The sequence below is a fragment of the Athene cunicularia genome (genome assembly GCF_003259725.1).
Source record: "Athene cunicularia isolate RWA chromosome 1 unlocalized genomic scaffold, athCun1 chr1_part2, whole genome shotgun sequence".
Lineage (NCBI taxonomy): Eukaryota > Metazoa > Chordata > Aves > Strigiformes > Strigidae > Athene > Athene cunicularia.
The window spans coordinates 36,928,761-36,941,857 of record NW_020799092.1 but is presented as its reverse complement, the minus strand read 5'-3'; the positions used below and the strand labels follow the sequence as shown (position 1 = coordinate 36,941,857).

Sequence of the window (13,097 nt, the reverse complement as noted above, 5' to 3'; positions counted from 1 at the left end):
TCTCCATATCTATATTTCAGCCATCGCTCTCCATTCTGCTGGGGCTTCACCCGCTTGGCATGTTTGATTGCAGCACACGTCTCGCATCCGTGGATGATCTCTGCAATGGTGTCAATGGTGTCACCCCTCGATCTCGAGCCCACCTGTATGTTGCATCTCTACCTTGTGGCCCAAGGTCCTGAAGGATCAAGACTGGGGGCAATTCTCTTAATGACCTGAATGATGGGAATAACTGCACCTTCACCAGCTCTGCACATAGGAAGAACAGCCAATTATCTGGAGGGCAGAGCTGCTATTCAGAGTGATCTTCACAAGCTGGAGTAATGGGCTGACAGGGAACTCATGACATCTAGTAAAGACATCTGGGATGAAATAACGCCATGCAGCAGTACAGGTTGCATGGGGGCTAACTGGGGAGAAAGCACATTTGCAGAAAGTACCTGGGGCTCCTTTTAGAAAACAAACTGAACATGACTCAGCAGTGTGCCCTTACAGCTGAGGCAGCCAACTGCATCCTGGGCTGTATTAGCAGGAGTGCAGTCAGCTGGTTTAGGGAAATGATTCTTATTCTTTTGTAAGAGAGTACTGCATCCAGTCCTGTGATTCCCAGTACTAGAAAGACATTGGCATACCAGAGCAGTTCTAGCAGAGGAGCCTCAAAATAGTTAGTGGTCCAGAGCACAGGACATACGAGGAGAAGCTGAGAGAACTGGGTTTGCTCAGCTTGGAAGAGAGAAACCTAAGGGGAGATCTTAATGCTGGCTTCAACTACGTATTGGGAAGGAGTGGAAAAGTAGGAGCCAACTCTTCTCAGAGCTGCACAGTAGTAGTTCAAGAGGCAAATGACACAAGCTGTGACATGGGAAGTTCCAGTCAGGTGTAAAGAAAAAGATTCTCACTGTTGAGACTGGTCAAACACTGACAGCTTGCCCAGAGAGGTTGTGGAATCTCCATCCCTGGAGATACTCAACAATCACCTGGACATGGCCTTAATAGCCTGATCTAAGTGGACCTGCTTTCAGCAGGGGACTGGACTATGTAGTCCCCAGATATCCACTTGAACCTATATTATTGTAGGGTTACACAATTCTGTATTTGTTGATTATTAGATGCATGGAAAAAAGTGAAAAATAGTTGTTATATCCTGTTCTGAATTAGAACTATTCAATGAAATGATCTACTGTCTAATGAAAAAGTAGCTTCTGCTATCCTGCCAGAATGTTGGGATTTTTAAACTTATTGGTTCTTACAGTGAAGTTAGGTTATCTTTGTATTTGAGAATGTTATTTATGAACTAAAATCAGATTCTTGATCTTAATTTCTGAAGTACTGAAAAAAAAACCCTATTTATTTATTTATTATTATTTAATATCCTTCTCAGGTTGTGTTCTCAGACTGAATTACATCAATAACAAGACTAAAAGCTCTTAAACCATCACAGATGTCAAGGTAACAGGTATCTGCCATTCTTAACTTAGATAAACCTTTGGGTGGGATGAGAGACTTCATCGCTGTGTTCCTCAGATTTTTGCTGGTGGCAGAACAAAATATATGTTTGGAATTGAGATTCTGTTCTAAGCATGCCACTCTCCTCTGCTTTGACATGTTTTGTTTTGTTTTGTTTTTTTATCTGAAGTTCTCTAAATAAGAAATCTAGCTGGCAGACACTTGAAATAGACATTTTTTCGACTAAATACAAAGAAGTTAACAAATTTATAAGCATCAGAAAATGGATTACTGAAATGGGAAGTTTTAGACAACAAATAATTAACAGTGCTACCACCTACACTTGTAATACCATGCCTTCCTCAATTTTTCTCAAGATATTCCATGTTACCTCACTGCTCAGAGGATAAAGAATACTTTAGGGTTTCAATCTTACTCCACTGAAACCATTTGATTAAATGAATGGTAAGAGCCATTCATCAAGAACGTAAGATGTCTACTATAACACTTCTTGGAAAATAGTTGGTAAGAGTCCAATATTTATAAGACTCAGTGAAATTTTTGGAGATTCAATTGTACAACAGACAAGGCCAAAACAGAGAAGGACTGGAAGGCCTAAAGAAATATCAGCAATGTTTAGTAGACGTTTTTTCTCAACTGAACCTGATAAAGGGTTTCTTCTGTTTCAAAGTGCAGTATACTATACAGTACTATTTACAACACTCTGAACAACTTGTTCCGAAGACTCAGGAAACTAGTATTCAGTTTATCAGGAAGCTTTATTAACCAGCTAGTAAATGGCATAGTACTTCAGACTTATAACACACATAATTTTGTAGCATACTACCATATCCATAGCCGTGAACAATAAACTAACATATTAAAGCCCAAATGTTAATATCCTAGTGATTATAGTATGTAGAGCCTGATCCAAATTTTAGTGGATGTAATTTCATTGATTGTCACAGGCACGGATCTTGCACCACAGCAATGGTCAGAAGAGTTCATGATTCATTTGGCCAAATATTATTCTTTCTGATGCCTCTAAATAGCTGACCAGTTAGCGTGAACAAAAATATCTGAGAAAGGAAAAAGCGTGAGTTAAAAACAACAAAAAATATTGATACTCACTTATGACTGAGTCAATCTGTCTGCTAACCTGGCTCCTATGAATGACAATGAAGAAGGATATAAAGGAGAATGATCAGAACATGTGCCTGAAGGTACAAGCTGAATTTTCTGCTCTGGTATACTCTGCTGTGAAGTCCAGCAAGTCACTTGGGCCCACATCCACAGAAGTATCTTGAAATCTATTTCAAGTGGCACATAATTCAGTTAACTGTTAAGTGTTTCAGAGCCCCATGAATCCAAATACAGCTGGAGTCGATGATCTTAAAGATCTTTTCTAACCTAAACGATTCTATGATTCTTGGTCTTAACCTCTTGAATGGGGATAACAGTTCTCTCCCATCTGACAAGAAGGTGTCAATGATAGTAGTACATGGAAGATCATGAGACACTCATGTACAAGAAACATTTTCATTACTGAACTGGCCCACTGCATAGCTGGAATGGTTTTACTACATAACTCTATGGGAAGCTACTACATATCAAAGAGGTAAAATAGGTCATACATTTAATTATGTAAAAATGAACTAATCTCATTTTCAATCTCACAATTTTACATATTATCAAAAATCCTTCTGTCTGATACCTTCAGGGTATCTGTAGAGTGAGCAATCAATTATTGTTGTCATTATTTATGTGATTTTGATATTGAAAGCTTTATTCCTTTTTACACAATAAAATTTTCACATAAATATGTGGGGGGAGGGGTTTAATGATTTTGTATTGTTTGATTTAGTATATTTATGGACTAGGTTCTGTGCAAGCAGAGGAAAAATAGGTCTTTTGCTCCACAGATTTAACTTGCAATGCTGTTACCTTTCACAAGTCAGGTCAAACATTTAATTCAACAAACTTTGGACACCAACATCTATGATGGTACGTGAATATATGGGAGTTCGTTGGTAAACAGTGCTTGATCTTACTTCTAACTAAAACTGAAATAAACTGAACTGAAATAAAACTGAACTAAAATTTCAGAGCATGTCAAAGCCAAATGGCACTGAATTGATTTTTACTGCAGCAGAGTATCAATATTTTGTGTTATTTTGCTTAAAGGTATTCTTACCTGTGTAATTAGCAGGCTAGTAGTAATTGCAGTTAACATTGTTTTTGAAGCATGTATTGAAATATTCTTCACATCCCTAAGCAAGTACACATGAACAATTTCAAGACAAATCACTGCAACTTTTGAAATCATATTGCATCTTTATAAGAACATACTTTCTGCATATTATGAATGGTTCTGATATTTACTTGCCAGAAAGCAAATACATTAATGTGTACTGTGAAGAGTTAGCTATAACATCTTTTAAATTACCTGAATTAAACAAATTTTTCTTAAGTAAATCTGATATTTTTGTATGGAAATGTTCCAGAGTTTGTGACTTAACCAAAAGGCAATTTGCTTTTGTGTGAGTATATCTGAAATATTACCTTGCAAGTAAATGCTTGAAAGAATATTTTCAAGTTTTCACTGATTCTCATGCATTGTGTATCCTAAAATGGATGTGCATATTTTCCAGTTTACTCTCTATGCTTATTATATTGTTTTTAAAAATAAATTATAAATTATTACATAGATTAAAATAGCTATAAATACAATAAAACATATTTTAAAATGCTTTCTGTAATTTGAAGTGATCTTTTAATAATGACAAGGGTTTGTAGAAACAGGGAACAATTCCAAACTGATGAGCAAAGGAAGACAACACCAGCTGTCATTCAACAACATCCTTTCAATTTGCTGTCCTGCATTGTCGAGAAACAACCTTTGCCTATTGAATTTTTGTTCTCATTAGACAGTTCTTTAATACTGAAGAAGACAATGTTCCAAAGAAGACAATAATATGTATCACTTTGTCCCAGCTCAAGTGATGATATCTGATGGTCCTATGCAAACTGGTCCCTTGATATTAAGGTATGTAAATGCTACCATGAACTGGTCTCAAGATGTATTATAATGCCTTGCTCATTCCTCTTATCCTATAAAGTATTGGAGATGAGCTGGAAATAGATAATACAAACAAATGCTGACATTCTGAAAGTACTGAATAGTAATTACAGGGGAAAATGTACTGTATGCCTTTTATATATTGTCACTTTCCATTGTCATCATTGATTTGGACAGCATGGATTTCTGAATGCTAAGATGCTTACTACTTCTTAAACTGCTACTAAATGTCCCTGTGATATTGATCAGGCACAACTCCTGTTTTCTTGAAGTATTCTGAATTTAGAACTACCTACACTGACATCTAACGAGTGAAAACCAAGGCTTCAGAGAGCCCAAAGACAAAACAATAAATATTATTACTACTTCGGCATTTGTAAGCCAAGTATTGGTAGAAAACATGTTCTGTATATTTTTTTTTCATTTTATTCATTTAGCAGCAAAAGATAAATTCTTCAAGGAAAGTTTTTTTTATTTCTTACCAAAATGTATGTTGAACCCCTTGGGACATCACAAAACCATTTCTCCAGACTGGATTTTGTGCATGAACATGGGATCTGAGTACCTTTTTCCTTGGTTTTATTAATTTCCTACTGTGTGACATTGTATCTTCCACAGCATTCCATCTAGAATAAAAATCCTATAACTTGGTAACTCTAACACCTATAAAGACTGCCACACAGAGTAATTTTCACCCCAACAAGTGCTAGCTATCAGTTGATTAAATCAGCTAGAGAGTTTCCCTCTGTATTCAGTAGAGAAAGGTTTCTGCAGGAGATGATTCACCCTTGTGTGTGTACCATTTCCCATGATACGCACTGGATAGTACAGACTTAACAGCAATATGATCTTAAAATATACTTTTGAAAGGAACTTTCTTTTAGATTCTAAATTATTCTAGAACACATGTAAATAGAAAAAAATTACAAACCCAGATTAAAATAAAACGTTTTGACTATCACCCTTAATCTTCCAAAGTAATTTCAGTGTAGAAATTGTGTGTAAGCAATAAGCTATATTAAGGATGTGCTCACTGGGAAGTACAAAAAAAAGAAGAAAGAAAACAAAACATTATTCGAAACAACATAATTAATGTTGTTCCATAACAAATGCAGTTAAGGGGGATGAATTTTATAAAACATATTTAAAAAAACAAAAAACAAAAAACACAGAGACTCTGTTTTACTCTGATCTAGATACTTAAGTAAGGACCAGATATTTGAAAACTTGTAGTTATTCCATTGTCACTTCTAATGTCATATTTGCAAAAATTCTCTGCTCTTAGCAAAGAGAGACTTTAGAAAGTCTCTCTATTCGACCTTGTGTTTTAGCAGCAATTGACCTCTTGTGTACACATATCTCAAACTTAGAGCACAAAGTAGACACTGTGTCCTTTCCAAATGTATTATCACCTAGCTCTTCCCAATAACCTGTTTCAATACCGGTAACACAAAACCTAATCAAACCATCAAACAGCTTAGAGAATGGAATTCTTTTCATGTAGGAAATTCCAGCAGTTTTTCGTTCTGAATCAGGATGAAATTCCAGAAATGTTTGAATAGTTTTGTGGGATGAAAAGTCTGCCATATTTTAGCTCAGAAATACTAAATAAAAGCATTTCACTTTTGTGTTTTGAAGAGTCAATCCAAGATATACTGCTGCTAAATTTTGAAAAATTATATAACTTAGGCAAAACTGGCCTTTCTCTGTAAACACATTCAATTTCAACAGCTCTGTAAGTTCAGTTAAAGAAACCACCAGCTTTGAGCAGTACATTAAATATTACCAAGAATATATAAGCATATAATAGTTCTTCTCTAATACTAGTCAGAATCTTAGGCTTTTTATTTTTTCCATGGTAGATGCCAATGATATTGTAAAGAGCTGAAAGGATGTAACACAAGACTTTGGGATGGCAGTGTTCCATTCAAAAGTTCACCTTGACACATTTGATATTTTATGTGGCTTAGATACCAAACGGAAAATATCCACAGGATTCTGAGATCTGCCACATTAAGAAACTATTTAGAAATTATCAGCAGTCTCACATAATTTATTTATATACCTCTTGTTTCTTCACAAGTATCAGCACCAATATTGCTATCTAGATGACAAACACCAGGATTTGAAAATTCTTATACTGAAAAAAAACACCAAATTAGGTATAAACATAATATTGAACAAGTGAGCAATGAAATGAAAAATTCCACAAGCTCATATATAATCTGTCATGATTATTATTTAGAGTCAATCCAACAAAAGTAAGAAATAGTTTTTCCTGGAAACCCTCAGAAAGTGACATCATAGTCTAAGAGGCTGGCTTTGGGCAAAGTACAACTTTCTGGGCTTAAAGACAAAGCCATAACTTTCTTGGAAGTGAAGAACAAAAGCTGTTGTTAAATAGCTGTGCTCCACTGCAGAAAACTCTTATTTCATTATTTCCTGTTTGAATTATCATGGTACCTAAGTCTCACACCTTGTCAAGGATTCATTTGAGCTGTAAGATGCACAAGCGAAAGAAAAAGACCAAATTTTCATTCACAGTATCTAGATATTGTGATACTAGATACTTCCATGGAAGTCAGAAATAAGACACTTCTTTCTCTTTCATCATCTAGTAAATTGTGAGGCAAACACTACATGCCTAGGGCAGTAGCAGGAAGGAAGAAGAAACAAGATTCATGGTTATAGCACCTGGGCTCCTCTCACAGCTCTGCCAACTGACATTTGTAATGCTTAACAAATGAATCAGTAGAGCAGTTTGGTGCTTCAGCCTTCACATAGTCTAAAACAGATTGCTCAAAAAGGGCAATAAACACAAGACAAAGGAAAAACAAATAAACAAAAGACAGGAAAAAATGTAATCAAGGTGCTCATAAGAATGTATAGTTACAGTGTAATTTTTCAGAAATCAAAGTGGTGTTCTCTTAAAAAGCAGGAATTGTATATAAATATGGAGTATTCAGGTAGGTCTACACAGGTAACAGCTTTTTAATCATACTCTTGGTTTCAGTATTGTAGTCATACTGTAGCTACCTGTGCCTTCAACCTGCAATATTTTGGGGCAGGCTTTTCTTTAATTCTTCAGCACATACTAAGCATGTGAACAGACACTGAGAGACAGTCACTCTGCATAATTTCAATACTAAATTAATTTTAAAACCGCTAAGTTAATAAATACAGTGGCTAAATGCTGCATCAAATTGTGTTTAGCCATTGAAAACATTCATGCAGTGATATGGAAGGAGCTTCAGTTTTGTTCAATTTCATTTGAGCCAGAACTTTATCTAAAATTATCAGCAGATTTGTTAAGCACTGTGTGTGGAAATTACAACATCAAGGCAGGATCACAGTTTTCATGTACACAAAACTTCCTTTCCTTGTACGAGAAAGTTGGAGTCTGATTTACACTTACTGTAACTAGTAGACATTTGATTTCCATAACACTTCCAAGGAATCCACCAACTGATGAAAAGGTAATAACAGATCCAATTCCAAGTAATATACAAGAAATATATGCCAATAGCTGTTTCTCACTTGAAGAAACTGTAACACAGCACATAGTCGCTTCTCTTTTTTGAAACGTCCACATACAAAACCTATTCCAGAAAAACAAATCTTTGTAATGCCATTACTGAAAGGATGGAAATAGTGGAATGATAAATGGTATTATTACTACTTATGCTATTTACAGTCACAGAAGGAAAAAATATATTTTCATAAATTCAGATAATGGTAACAACATGTGAGATGTAAACAGAACATACTCATTTGAACAATGTGAACCATTCACAGTGAAATCAGAGAACAATTACAAGTGTACAGATTTTTTTGTTTGCCAAAAATTAGTAGCACATGGACAAATCCTGCATGGACACAGATATAGTTCTCATTAAATCCAAACTCACATTCAATGCTATCCTCCCTCTTTGTGACTGGTCACTTTCTCCTTTCCACTTCAACCATCTTTGCATAGATATGGAAAGTAGCAGGGGTTTTCATTACTTCCATCTTAAATACTTCATCCCAGAATTATGGTATTGGATAACATAGCCAAGGCAGACAGCTCTTTAATAGCACAGCTGTTGTTATGTGACCCAAAACTTAATTCTTTGTGAATCATTTTGACAGACACTCTGGGAAAAATGAATATCTATATGGAGAGGTCCAAGCTCCAACTTGTGTTCGTCCCACCCAAATTATCCTAAAGGATCTATTAATCTTGTCAAATGCAGACCAAATGCAGTCTGGTGAATTATATAAAGAGAAGATCAGTAGAGCTGATTTGTATTTCACTGATTCATCTATAAACTGTACAGCAAGATTTAAAAAAAAAAAAAGAAAAGCATAAATTATAATTATATATAAGTTTTAGATATACTGATATATATTTTCCCCTATTTTGATAATCATACTGTCTAATGATGGAAAATATACACAATAGAAAAAATAACCTAAACATTTCAATCCAATACTGCCACCTTGTGAAAAAGAAATTCTATCACTGTTTCTGATTTATCCTGTGATCATTTGAAACAAAAGAAAAATTCTATTTATACTCACATAACACACTGAATAAATTGTTTCTGTCAAATAAAAGGCACAGACCAAATGCCAAAAGCATAAGACCCAGGGCGTGGAAAAAAAGGACGATTACTGCTTTAATTCAAAACATTTTAAAAAAATTAATTTGAAGCTGTTAAGTAAGAAAAAAGAAAACAGATTTTTTATCAAGAAAATTCCATTGAAGACATGTAAGTAGTATTTCTGTATTATAATTTTATCTCTTGTTTTCAGTTTCGTATCACAGCTGAAAATATAATCATAGATTCAGTTCAACATGAAACAAATATAACTAAGCCTATAATTACAACGGGATTTATTTTCTTCAGATAATGTTTTATAAATTTAAACAGTCACCTGATACATTGAACAAAAAAATAGTAGCAACAGTCAAAGCATCAAGATGGTGTCTGGTCTCAATTACCTCTAATGTTATATTGTACTCGTATTATTTTTAGCTTTTTTTTCTTAACTACTAAAGACATTTGGAGGCAGCATGTATGTATGAAGATTTGTATTGCAGAGATGGAAAGAGTTACCTAGCCTGGCATGCACCTGTCCTTATATTCTTCAGTACACTTAGTTTCCTAATTATTAAGGATACCAGCTGAAATGAAGAGGGAGAACCATAGTAAAGATATAAGCCCTCTTTTGTGGGCTCCTATGGGCTTTGTGGGCGCTACACTACCAAATTTTGTTGTCCTCCTCCTCCTGTGTCTACACAACCTGATTCAATTTTTGTTGAAAACAGCAGATACAGCCTAAAGATTTCAGTGCAATCCAGCACACAGTTCTAACAAAGCCATGAGAGCTGTCAAACAGTGCTACCAACTGTCTTGTACTAAACTCTGGAGTACACTTTACACTTTTGAAGAGAATCTCCCAGTCACCCTCACTTACTTTTTTCCTGGGTTTTTTTGGGGTTTTTTTGTGGATTGTAACAGGATGTGAAAAGTTGAATTCCTTTCAAATGAAACTAAATCAAGAAATGCACTTCATCTGTCATCAATAGCAAGGGGGTGCTTGGTCAGTGGAAGGGCAAGCAAAGATCCTGCCCATAGCAATTGCCCCTGAAAAACATATAAAGTGTGCCTTAGAACCTGAGTAACAACTGCATCGCCCTTGCAAATGCTTGCAAATGTCAGCAGGACCACAGTGAAGTCACATGGGCATCCACATTTTGAGTATAGTTTAGCATATTTCAGCGAGAAAGACCCCTAAGACTGTAAACTCTCTGATGCAGGGCTTCTTTTTTTATATATCATTCTTATTATTATCATTATTGGATACTGCATCTTCTGGCCGTCAAGATTTTTTGCACAGAGAGTGAAACACATTTCTCCTCACCTCGTGCTCTCTTTCACCTGTCTTGCCTCTTCTGTAAACATACTCTGGCATTTTGGTCTGCCTGGTTTTGTGGTAGAAGCTGGAAGAGCTGAAGAACAGCAGTGTTAGAAGACAGTTTCTGTAACAGCAGCCGGCTGCAGCTGTCCTACACTTCTCATGTGTAAAGCAGGCAGGCGCACAAACATGCACAGATGTGGGAACATTACCAGCATAGGCATACTCTTTGGAAAGTATTTTCTAATGCAAAGGGATTTGTTTGAAAGGAATTGTTCTTGACTTCTGTCAGAATTACTCCAGATTGATTAGAATACAAAGTTATGTCTTCTGTTATTTGTAAAACAGTAAAAAAAATTACAAAAAATCTGTGTTAACAATTATTTTCCATACAAAACATATGCTACGTATGTCTCAAACCTGTTGATTAGAAGAAAAGATTCAGCAAGCACAAACTTTGCCTGCCCTGTCAAGATCATCATTGCCTGGATTATAAAACTTCTGTTGCTGAATCACAGAACGAATAAAGCTACAATCTTCTCAGACTAGCTCTGCAGTGGATTTGGATCAATAATGCACCATGTAAACCTATGGTAAACTGTATTAGACAACTGATTTTGCACTTTCCCTGAAGAAGATCCACTACTTTTAAGAGTAATTAAACTTTATCAGAATTTTCAAAACCAGAATGTATTAAAACATTGGTGCGATGAATTGTTTTACTAAAAATCCCTGAACAGTTACATATTTCACTTGAAAACTGGCATCTGTAATAGTTGTTGTAATAACCATGCAGTTTCAATGTTTTATTTTGAGCTATTTTAATAATAATGATATTAATATTTTAGTTTATCTTATTTGAAAAATGGAAGTATTATATTGTTACTTCACAAGAAAATCCTTACCAGCTCTGAGTATTTCTGTCCTACCTTAAAGAGCAGTCTCATAATTACGTTTCTTCCTGAAGTCCGGCTTAACCACATCCTTAAAACAGAGCAGCTTTCTTCTGTTGATCTGCCCTGACTTCCTGGTTACAGGCAACAGGCCCACAGAAACATCTTTTTTATTTTGACACGGTGCTTGTGGTCTTAAGTCACCATGATCACAGCGTAACTTGCATTACAAAACAAGTACTCATTCAACTCAGTGCTTGAAGACCACATTCACTGTTCACTGGATACGTGATTCTGTAAAGTATGAGACATGGCAGGCTGGATTTCAAATGGATGAGTTTCCATTGTTGGATGATTTAAATGTCTTATCCATAACACTGGTGAGAATATGGTAAATGGTTGCCCTTAAACCCACTATTTTGTGGTTAACATCCATAAGCCTTTCAGAACGGTACTCAGTTTATTTTAGAGAAGGTAGATGGAAAAAAAACCCTACTATCCTTGGCAGATCCTTCCCATTGCTCACAAAAGTGTTCATTTTCTAGGTAAAACCTGTCTTTACCTTTCAGGTCTTATTTTTCCGTTATACCTGTCTTTGCACCTTGGTATTCCTCATCAGACTTCAGGGACAGATGCATTCCCTATAAATACAGCTACATATTTAAAATTATATTGTCTATACACTCCCTGCCCTAGATCATTTTTGCTAGACTGAATTGTGTGGAGTCTATAATTCTCTGACTGGACATTTTTCTCCAGCTCTCAGATAATTTGTGTGTGCCTTTCTCAGATATTTTTTTTAACTATTATTTTTTGTTTCCTGCCCTCAGCACAGGCAACAGAGTGTGCTGAGCCGCAGGTCCCCCTGCACCGCTCAGGCCTGCCCAGGCTACCCAGCCCCAGGCCCAGCCTCCCCGTGGCAGGCAGCTGGCAGCAGGCTACCACAGCCCCCAAACGCCAGCAGACCACCGGCCTGTCCAAGGCACAACGGGGTCCCAGTGCGTGAACGCAGAAGGGGTGTCTGGCGGGTTTTTTTTCTTCATGCCTCGAGTTCTCCTGGCAAACAAGGAGCAAAACCATGGTATTTCAATCCACCTTTACCACACCTTGTCTTTGGTCTGCTTTTATTTTTTTTTTTTCCCTATTAATTGATGACTCCAATTTATTCTGAACGCTAAATTCCAGTCCATTACTTAAAATAAAATTTTAAAACCACAGAAAAAAAAGGGCTGCGAGGTTCTTTTGTCTCACGCCTTCAGAGGGGCGCCGTCACCCGCCCACCGGCACGAGGACCCGCTGCTGGCGGAGTTTGGATCCTCCCGCTTGCCTTCCGAGTCGCTGTTACCCGTTGCCGTGGGGACGCTCCCGGTTTCGCAGCGCGCTGGCCGGGCTCTCGTTGTCCCCGCGCAGGGCCTGACCGGGGGCGGTTGGGGACTGCGGAATTTCAGGGCGGAGAGGCAGTCAGTCTCCAGAGACGGCCAGGAAGGCGGGAGCTTCGGTAGGAGCTCGGCCGAACGGCAAGTGAGTAGCTACACGGAGTAGATGGCGGAGAGCGGCGGGCTCGGGGTGCCGTGAGGCGCGGACTACAGCTCCCAGCATGCAAAGGGGCGGCTCCGCCGCGGGGCCTTCTGGGAGATGTAGTTTCTTTCCACGAAAACTGGTTCGCACCTTCACGGCTGAGATGCTGCTCGTTGCCTCTGGTGGAGCGGGTCTAGGATGCCTCCCCTGTCCCCTAATTGGGGCTAGGGGTGAGGAGAGGGGGGCAGATTACGGCG

The 13,097-nt window shown here is 37.2% G+C and overlaps 2 protein-coding genes across 2 annotated transcripts in view; one reads left to right on the top strand and one right to left on the bottom strand.

Annotated features, from left to right (window-relative positions):
• Positions 1-2,450: 2,450 nt before the first annotated feature.
• Positions 2,451-10,476, bottom strand: TSPAN19 (tetraspanin 19). The gene is given in 9 exon segments (XM_026864889.1): positions 2,451-2,525; positions 3,641-3,677; positions 3,679-3,716; positions 5,008-5,151; positions 6,591-6,665; positions 7,941-8,071; positions 9,089-9,161; positions 9,257-9,335; positions 10,436-10,476. Coding segments are annotated over 9 exon segments (693 nt in total).
• A 2,154-nt stretch (positions 10,477-12,630) lies between these two features.
• The window catches only part of LRRIQ1 (leucine rich repeats and IQ motif containing 1), a 118,286-nt gene continuing 117,819 nt past the window's right edge, over positions 12,631-13,097 (top strand). Inside the window, exon 1 of the mRNA XM_026841039.1 lies at positions 12,631-12,843. The gene's annotated coding sequence lies outside the window, so the exon portion shown is untranslated. The remainder of the gene's footprint in view (positions 12,844-13,097) is intronic.